Raw genomic sequence first — 9,848 nt, forward strand, 5'->3', positions numbered from 1 at the left:
GGCAACAAAACCAGGTGTTTTTGACGAGGTTTTGGGACAATTTCCAGCCATGCCTGTGGTGACAAAATGTAGATTTTTTAGAAGGGAAGTTGGACCATCTGCAGCACATGTTTTGTGGCGACAAATCCAGGTGTTTTTTACAAGACTTTGGGACACGTCATTGTGGTGTCCAAAAAAAGAGATTTTAAGCCAGACCATGATGTTTTACTAACCCTAACCAAATGTTTTTTGTGCCTTAACCTGACCAGAGCATAAGCACAAGCATAAGAAATAGCAAACTGAGCCTTAAAGGTCCAGTTTGCAAGAAAGTTGATTTTTTAATCGTATTCTCAACTTCTCACATCCTTCCCAAAGCTTCAGAATCTTACTATCTGGAAATGAGGCTCAAAAATCAACTTGTCTTACAAACTAGATGTTTAAGAAAAGTTGCAATGTAAAGAAACATACTACATATTTAAATGTAAATGTACATATTTATTCCAGTAGTTGAGTTGGTTTGCACCCACCACATATCAATGCAACAACACGTCAGAGGTCATATCTCATTCTTTATTGTGAAACATACCATCCAATAAGCTGTGCCAACGGCAATAAGTCAACCAACTCGTGGTATAAGATCCTTTATAACAATCGTTTCGAACCAAGTGCAAGAAAGAAAGAACAAAACAAAGCAAAAGATCAACAAAAAAGAGCAAACAGACCCAAATTATCTTTCAAAAAGGGCAAATTACTTGCAGCTTCTGATGCAAAGAACATCTTGTCAAGTTTTATGATCAAATCAAACATAAATATGCATTCTTCACTTTTATCATCATAGCTTTTTAGCATTCTTACTGGTTTTGTATTAAATGTGCATGGAAGGCAATTTCGACTCAAATGTAGGTTACATCCAACAGCTTTGACGTGTGAATTTTCAGCAGCATAATCAGAACAGCCTGCACTCGTTGGATCGCTTGTAACAGTATACAAAAGTCAGCCTCGCAACTCACATTTAATCTGCATAACATACTCATTAATGACCCTGGTCACCTTTACTAAAGCAAGTAGCATAACGTGTGTTTCAGATCATATAATGAGCTTCATTAGCAAAATGAGATGAATATCGCTAATCTGTTTCACATTAGGAGACTCCGAACAAGACTAGCATGTTTTTATTAAAGTAACTCCAGCAGTGTGTGAGGTCAATAATGAATGAGGTCATAAATCACAACCTAATCATGGTATGAATCAATAAGTTGTCCTAACGGGAAGTCGCACGTTTTGATGAATGACATCATTTTCTTAATGGCGACTGACCTTTTAGAAAGTACATGTCGCGTGTTAATCCATGAATGTTTGCTAAAGGTGAAATGTGCAATATACAGTAGATCAGGTTGCAACAGCATATTCACTGACGGCTTTGATGCACCTCAAGAGAAAACATTATCTTAAAGGTTGTTGACATGGCATAGTGTGTCCCGCAGTTTGTGTACGCTGTATTCAGACACACCTGTAACATAATAAACCTTCCAACGATATCTGTCTGGAGTAACAATCAGTAAAATAAGACTTTAAGGGAACAGCTGTTTCAACACTAGTAATGACACAAACCAACGTATGAAAATGTAATTAAGTGCTTTCATTTGATCTTCGATCACATATACCCAACAACTTCCTTTCTACCTTGTATCAGGACCAAAATAAGTGATATTATTCATACAAAATATGTATAAACCTTCATACATCTCAGATTATAAGTTTGGTACAGTTATGAAACAACAGCAAAAGTATCCCATTAAGCTCCATCTGACATAAACAGATTTTTTTGGGGGGGTGGAATACATCCACCTGAATGCATTCGCTCAAATCCTCGAGGGCACTTTCTTGGCTACAACGTCATAGAGTTACAGTATAAAACATTATAAGAAACATATTGAATTTGAATGATAAATTATAAATTTCCACATATACAAAATTCTGATGTTTTTACATATGCACATATTAACAGGTAGTCCCATTTTACAAAAAAGTTTCTCAGAAAGACACATATTCCTTGAAGGTGACGGTGAGACTGTTCGTTGTGATATCAGTGATTATGATGTTTCCCATAAAAGGGGAGATTTTTTTCACAGGTGCTTTTGTAGATTTCTCTGTGGATGGCTCTGTGTCTTCTACCACAGGAGGTGTGTCTTCGACAGCAGGCTCCGGCTCCGGCTCCGGCTGTACCTCCGGCTCCACCTGCTTCTTAGTCTTTGGGCAGCTGAGATCCATCGGCTCCTCTTGGCTGCCAGAGTCCTCATATGTACATGTACTGCTGTGGCGTGGGCCACTACAGTGGAGGTCCATCGGTTTGTCCTGAGGCGGCGTGAGCACAGTGCTGGGGACACTGAAGCTTCTGGAAGTCAGGTAGGCTTTAGAAACACCCCTGTCCTCGGTTGGATCCGTTAGCTTTCGCTTGCGGTCGTTGGGAAAAGAGGGGATCCTGATCTGGTCGACGACTGTAGGGGTCAGGATATTGGAGTCGACGGACCACGACGTCATGGGTGAGCTAGCGGTCAGCTGAAGGGGTAGATCGTCCGGTAAATCCGCCTGACCACGAGCCACCTCAGTGTTGTATTCCTCTGCTGTGCTCGGTGAAGGTTTGGAGAAATGTCTGTCCTTTTGGGAACACTTCATAGGATGGTCTGCAGCAGGGAGAGAGCTGCCGTTACAGATCTCTTTGGGGATACCGTTTTCCAGGTACTCCAACATTTTGGTCGTGTGCGCTGGATTGTTCTCCGATGGTTTGGTGTTTTGGGGTTTCTCTTCGCTTGACGATTCCCCGTGTTTACCCTTAGCTCCCTGAGCCTTGTTGTTGTCCATATATTTGCTCATGACAATAACAATACGTCCATTCTTGTTCTTGTTCTTGATTATCTTCATTTTGCTGCTAACAGAGCTAGGTAGGGTTGCGTCTTTAGGATTAGGCTTAAGGGCATGTTCGCTCTCAGCCTCTTTAACAGCTGGTTTCCTCACCTCCACTGCCAGCTCTTTGACCTTGCTCAAGCAGCCTGTGTCTTTGTCCCGAACCCATTTCTGCTGCAGGGCCAGCGGTAAGTTCCAGCCAGGATTTGCTGGTTTACTGGCCGGCTCTTGAACTTTGACCACCTCTTTGAGCCTCGAAGCCTGCGCGTCGTACATATTTAGGTGAGGCTCGTAGTGGTGGTGCTTCTTGCTGTTAAGCTGGTAGATGAACTTCTTCTTGCCGTTGGTTAGCTGTTCAGCAGGCACCTCCTGGCTGCTGGGCTGGTACTGATGGTGCTTCTTGCTGTTCAGCTGGTACTGTTGAGGCTGGGGGCGCTGGACCTGGATGGGATCAGACTTGACGCTACACTCTGCATCCTGAGATGATTCCTCGAAACCTGCAGGGATACTGGATCTTCTGGCAAATGAGGGCACCTCAAAGAAAGAGACGACACACCAAGTTTAACATGTTGTCATCAAAATCTTACTGTCAACTCAGTATAATAGGCCAAATAAAGAAAACTTAAGGAAAAGAATTGACATTCTCAGATCTCTTTTAAGGTAGCCTGTGAAGTTCTTGACCACTAGTAGCAATATGAATGCAAGGCTTTTATGAATGGGTACCCTTTTTCTTTTCTCTTTTTTTTGCACGAGGATGCACGTGACACAATACACATTCCTGTCAATGGTTTTACCCTATTGCACTGATCCACAGGTTGGCAAGAAAAGCAGAATTCTGCCTGCAAGGCAGGGAGGAGGAAGACTGCTAGCAAGTAAACACGTGTGCAACCAGTTCAGGTTTCAAACTTTCAATAAGAACAGCCGTTTGAGAATGATTTATGATCACGGAAATGCATTCAATACATTTTTTAAAGATTCACAATGCCTTTTGACTAAAGTGAAACAGAAACTTTGTTTACAAGAAAACCCTACAGGGCACCTTAAAGGTCCTATTTGTAAGAAAAGTTTATTGAGTCTCATTCCCAAATCATCAAAAACTGATGCTTTGGAATGGCAGCCAACCCAAACTACAATCCCAAAGCATCAGTATTTGAAAAGTTTGGACTGAGGCTCAAAAACAGTTTTCTTACAAATTGGACCTTTATCCTTTAATATAAATAAAACGTGGCCATGTCTTAAAGTGGTACTCCAGCGACTGGGTATTCCATAAAGTTGGGGGGCTCACAGGAGACCGATTCATAAAAGAAAATTTGAAAATCAAATCAACAGAGGCCATCAGGGACATCCCAATTTTTAGGCAAAGTATATATAAAGCTCTTAACGATCAAATCCAACATTTCCCATGATGCAATCACGTGCACCAATCTGTTTGACCCTCACTACCTGAAAAATGCCAATGTCCCGCAAACTCCTTGTCACAATTTTATAAAGGGCATCATGGAATAATTTTGCGGTCTCCCAAGTCAAAGCTGGAAAAAACCTGATGACATCACTATAACATCATTTATCAGACTTCAGAGCCACCGGATGCAGAGCACGATGAGTCAACTGATTTTTTTGAGTAATATATTTCGTCGGCTAAAATATGCAGACCTGCACGCTCAAGTTACAAGATAACACTTTTTGTGAGAAATTGAAATAGACTATCCAATAAGTGCCCGGCTTATGACCTCCCTCCCATCCGCCTTGCCTCATCCCCCTCCTCCTCCCCCTGTACAGACTGACCCCTCGGGCCGTCAGAGGGGCACTGCAGCGGAACGCTCAAGACGCTTTGACTGTGACCTGAGGTCAGAGAAGTGCCACCAGACATGTCACGCTTTATCCCTGATCGCTGGCCACGTGTCACTCTGGCAGAGTGGTATGCCTCTTAAGGAGTGACACTGCATAGCAATCAGCTCCGAGTCTCTGGAAATATATAATCACATTTGGCTCAGAGTACAGTCCTGTAAAGGCCTCAGCTAAGATAGTCAAAGCGCTACTACAGGGCTACTTTCAGCCATCTATTTTTGTCTTGGAAAAACATTTGCAAACAGGGAAATGAAAGAAAACATTCCCTGGATAAAGATTCACTGGGTGCCTACGATAATACACTCTCTCTCTCTCAAAAAAAGTAAAGAAACAATGCATATAAAGCTATTGACTAAAGAAATAATGAACATGCTGATAAAAATGAAAGCACTCAAGCAATGCTAGCGTAACCTCAGGCAACAAATCCAGTTTCACAATGAGTGTGGAGAGAAATCCAGCTGCAGAGCCCCATCCTCTCTTTGGCTTTTACTCCACCTCTCTCATCTAAAAATAACCCCGACCCAAATGACGGCAGCTCTAAAACACCTGACAGGACCCTTACCCTCTTGCCCTCTCACTGACTGAAACTTACATAAAGGCTCAGGGAAACCAGGACATTTTCCACAGAAGCTATTATGTCTGCGGTGACTCATCGATGATGAAGAAGATAATTACCTGCAGTAAAAGATGTTTTGGTTTTGGCCCCCGTTTGCGGTATCCCATCAGCTGCTCCTGCCTCTCTCTGTGAAAACAAAAAGATAATTACATTTTCATGCACCATGTTTACCTTCTATACAACATCTCATTTGACAGACAGTGATTCAACGCTCTACATGAAAAATCTAATTAAATCTGATAGCAAATTACAGGTTTGACATTTGGAGTATTCATTCGTTTTCTTCAACCTGTTCAAGGTCAAAAGTGGAATTTTGATTCGAGGACTAATGAATGCCCACGTGTGACCTGCTGCAAAGCATTATGGTCCTTATTTGCATCGCTCTCCATGGTAATCGGCCCATTCCATATTCTCATTATCCTGGAGAAATTCAATTAAGGCTCCAGCAGGGAGATTCTCTCCCTGTCTTAAACACCCTCCCTCCTTCAGCACGCCCTGCCTCTTCTTACGTTCAATCTCTAATTAGGGTCATGAGGTACGGATAATATGGGATAAAAACAACATTGTGGAGGACTTCTGGGATGCATGCTGCTGTTGAAAACATGCAAACCACCACTGCTTGAGCAACACGACGCCTACGCTTCGATTAATATCCAACAAACATCTCATGGAAGAGTTTTGATTGAGGGAGGAGAGAGTGAGATGTGTTATTGTAGCTGTACTGACTAGACTAAGCACCGGGCTGTCTCTGAAATATCCCTGATATAAACCTTGACTCATCATTGGCTCATAAATAACCAGCGGTGGCTGAAGGCCGCCTGCACTCAGGCTGCGCCGGGCATGCGTAAAGCCCAGCCCATTGTTGGCCTCTTGCTACAGATGTTCAAACTATCAGGGCTGCCAGAAAATTGCCACAATAAACAGTCGACATTTTAATGCTATAATGTGTGCGACTTCCAAACAGCATCCAACGGGGTGACCCCCTATTCACAGAAGATTTGGCAATTACAGCCTCCCTTGTCGGATCCCCTCCCCCATCCTCTGGGAGCCGAGAGGAATCCACACACACAGCGCAGAGGCAGCACTCCATGACCATCACACACACACACACACAGCCAGGCAGGGAGGCAGGCAGGCTGTGGGGGAATATGAGAGCGGTACACTGGAAACGCTGGAGAGCCCTGCGTGTCAATTAGCCTTTTCAGAAATGCGAATTCCTTTCCCCAGCCATCATGTCTTTACCCAGAGCGGCCTGATGGCCTACAGAGAGAGCGTACATCTCACAGGCCTCATGGGTCCAGACGAGATGTGGCAAAGCGAGCGCCACGGGGCATTCGTATTCATTGGCGTCCCAACCTTTGAGATTGGCATGCATTATGATTATTTCGCAAGCCTCCACTCTTGACCCAAGACTGAAAGCAGGTTGAGCATTTTCTGCGTCTGCTTCCACAAAGTAAACACTGCCGTTGCATGTCATGGTTTTTTCTTATACTGATAATGATGAGGATCCCAAGAGGCAGCAGCTTGACCTTCAAGAAGCTCAAATCTGATCATTAACAGATATTTGTAGCTTGATCCGCATGAGGAGCATTGCTCATTGGTCCACCATGCACCTTCTGGCAAAAAAAAAAAAAAAAGGCAGCTACTTGAGTTTTCCCTTTGAAACTGGGTCAAGGCAAGGCTGTCTAATTCCTGACGCAAAATCACGCAATGAGACCATAATAGTCGATGATGTACATCCATGCATTTTTCCGCCGATTTAGGAATTCTCACCACCTACATCCCCAAGCTTTTCCCCACAGGAGACAAGTCCTGTGGGGAAGGGGGGAAGAGGAGGAGGAGGAGGAGGAGGAGGAGGGGGCGGGGCGGATCAGAGTCACTGGAGCGCCCCTCCTCCCATGCCCATATATGGCCATGGCTGAAGTGGGGAGGCTGCGCGGGCCTAGTCCGAAGTCCACATCTCTCTCACCTGTGTTGAAACGCGACGAGGAGGCGCGGGTCAAGGATGTTCTCCTCTGGCTCCCATGTGTTGTATCTGGCGGAGAGAAGCAAACAACTGTCAGAGAGACATCACGTGCACACTTCCTATTTTGTAACCGACACACAGGCCTCACACACACACACACACACACACATACATGCATTCCCACATCTTCGCCCATAACTGTGCAGTCGGAGCAGAGTGCACACAGGTAAGGCAGTCCGGGAATTTAACGTCAGAAGATGCAGATGTTTATTCACATGCACATAAAGGACATAAAGACCAAATACTATCCCGCGTCCCCGCGGTTGAGTGCGTGCAACTGCGGAGCGAGAAATGTCAAACAAATATTGTGCGTATATGCTCTCCAAGCGGTCCTCCAGCACCAACATACAGTCGGCCATTTTAGCACCACTGTCTCGTAAATTCGCTGGCAGAGCAGAAATAATTAAAACGGGATTACATGGCTGTGCCTACCCCCTTCCCTCGCATAAATTAGTGAAGGCATCCGCGGATACACTGAAACACATACCGAGCGCGCTCTCCCGGTACACACACACACACACACACACACACACACACACACACACACACACTGTGCGCGCACGTCCTTGATGATTGGCATTTCTAACTAACAACATTTTCCCTGCAAAATGACGCGTCCGTTCATTGCACTGATTGGGAATGTTGCATGGAGACTTACTTGGGAGACCATCCTCGCCACTTGACCAGGTACTCTATCTTGCCCTGTGATGGTGGAGAAGGAGAAGAAGAAAAAGAAAAAAATTAAGAATTGAGGCTCATGTCAAACGCCGATATCTCAACGTCCGGAGCGCGTTTGCAAAAACATGCTCCCTTCTCTGTTACCTTGCGGATGCGCTTCTTTTCGATGCCCTCCACCGCAAAGACGTGCTCTCCGGCGGCGGGGAGCTCCATTCTCGCCTGGATCCGATCGCAGGGGGACGACGACGGGGGGAGTAGGTGAAATGTTGGCTACGGCACCCGTCGATGTGCCTTCCGCTCGGTGCGTGCTGTGCGCGCTTGGTAGTTTTCCAGTTGTGTCCAAATCCAACTGTATTCCCTCCACCTCCTCGCTCCTCGCTCGCTCGCTCTCCCTCCCTTTGCACACTCCACAGTGCTGGCTACGAGCGTACAGATATTCACAGTGGTGCGGCTGCGAGCAGCTCTTCTCGCGCAATAGCTCCAGCTCGGTGCATGACGTCAGGAGGGAAGGGGGAGGTGGAGACCTTGCACAGAGGTTGGGGTTTATCCCGTGCGTACTGGACTGCAGGAGGGATGTCTGGAAATTCAAATCAGCCGCTACGTTACTGTCAAAGCACAGATGCATAAAATCCACTCGTGCAGTTTTATCGTTTGTTTCGATGGCGGAGCTGCTGGGGACTCCTCCTCCTCCTCCTCCTCCTCTCCTCCAACAAAAAATACTCTGAGTGGTCATGTGTGGATGTTAATTAATAGTGCAATAGATTCATACTCTGCTATTAACATGAACATATGGAGAAGAATCTGTTACAACTGCTTCAGGCATTTTAAAGCTGCACAACTGCACCTGAGGCGACTGGAAATGACTAGTCTTGTTTAATCTTCAAACCCACCTCCACATCAGTGGGAAACACTTTTCAGGAGACTTGTTCAACAATGCTCCAACAAAGACACACCACTGTGTCACCAAAGCTTGTTTTTTATCACTTCTAACTGAGGCTGACGCGCTGATGAAAGACTAGTTCCCCTTTTATTTCCGATCCCCTTAACGCAGCACAGTTGTAGACTCGGCTCTTGTTCGATCCGCTTTACCGCGCTGTGCAAATATAGGTCACAGTCTCTGATCGTCAAACCAGTGCCGTGTCCCCTGGGCTCAACTGCCATTAATCTGACACACGGCTTCAGTCTACCTGTGGCAACTTTCTAAATGCTCAACTCCTTCACTGCCAGGGCGCTCAGCTTGGGGTCCCCTAAAAACCAACATTACAGCCTGTTCCTGCTTCTAATATCTGTTGTCTCGTCTGCAGCTTGACAATTTAAATCCAATAGCATAAACCACAACACCGACGAGTGTGTACTCTGTGCTGTAAATGTCACCCAACATTGAGTCAGCTGGATTTATGGGCGCTTAATTAGAAACATGAGGACAAAACTGCGTCCCAGCGCATCAAATGCGTGTTTCTGTGCGTAAATTGCGATCCGTGCGCATGGCTGCCATCAAAAAGGCGCAATTCGTTCGCGTGTCTCGCAGCGTGGGCTTCAAAAGGGGATTAAACAGGCGAAAAACCGACGTTTTTACTCGCTCTAAAAATAATTCAGCACCACAAGGGTTAAAATGAAGCCTCTAAGCAGAGCGGCAGCGGCCAGCCTATTACACACAGGCACGATATATCTCTGCCCTGCCATATAAGGCAATGGACAAAAAGCGCCCAAATAACGCATTTTGCACTCATCCATTCCCGAGTTTTGCTCTTGAATCGGGTACATGAGGGGGTTAGGAGTGTGTGGGTCGCGCACATG

The 9,848-nt window shown here is 45.4% G+C and overlaps 1 protein-coding gene across 1 annotated transcript; it reads right to left on the reverse strand.

Moving 5' to 3' along the window:
* Window positions 1–535: 535 nt before the first annotated feature.
* Window positions 536–8,628, reverse strand: cbx4 (chromobox homolog 4 (Pc class homolog, Drosophila)). The gene is made up of 5 exons (XM_073494459.1): window positions 8,196–8,628; window positions 8,032–8,075; window positions 7,317–7,382; window positions 5,407–5,473; window positions 536–3,417 (listed from the first exon to the last, which is right to left on the reverse strand). The coding sequence occupies exons 1-5, from the start codon at window positions 8,262–8,264 to the stop codon at window positions 2,014–2,016; spliced, it is 1,650 nt and encodes a 549-aa protein (XP_073350560.1). The 5' UTR covers window positions 8,265–8,628; the 3' UTR covers window positions 536–2,013.
* Between the last annotated feature and the right edge of the window lie 1,220 nt (window positions 8,629–9,848).

This window comes from Pagrus major, chromosome 23 (genome assembly GCF_040436345.1).
Source record: "Pagrus major chromosome 23, Pma_NU_1.0".
NCBI classification, from domain to species: domain Eukaryota; kingdom Metazoa; phylum Chordata; class Actinopteri; order Spariformes; family Sparidae; genus Pagrus; species Pagrus major.

What these genes read in the sequence shown, in the direction of transcription:
- cbx4 (XM_073494459.1), bottom strand. Translation starts at nt 8,264, where the DNA reads ATGGAGCTCCCCGCCGCCGGAGAGCACGTCTTTGCGGTGGAGGGCATC. An exon ending in CTCGTCGCGTTTCAACACAG is followed by an intron (nt 5,474 to 7,316) that starts GTGAGAGAGATG and finishes TTGTTTTCACAG; the next exon opens with AGAGAGGCAGGAGCAGCTGA. An exon ending in CAAAACATCTTTTACTGCAG is followed by an intron (nt 3,418 to 5,406) that starts GTAATTATCTTC and finishes TCTTTCTTTGAG; the next exon opens with GTGCCCTCATTTGCCAGAAG.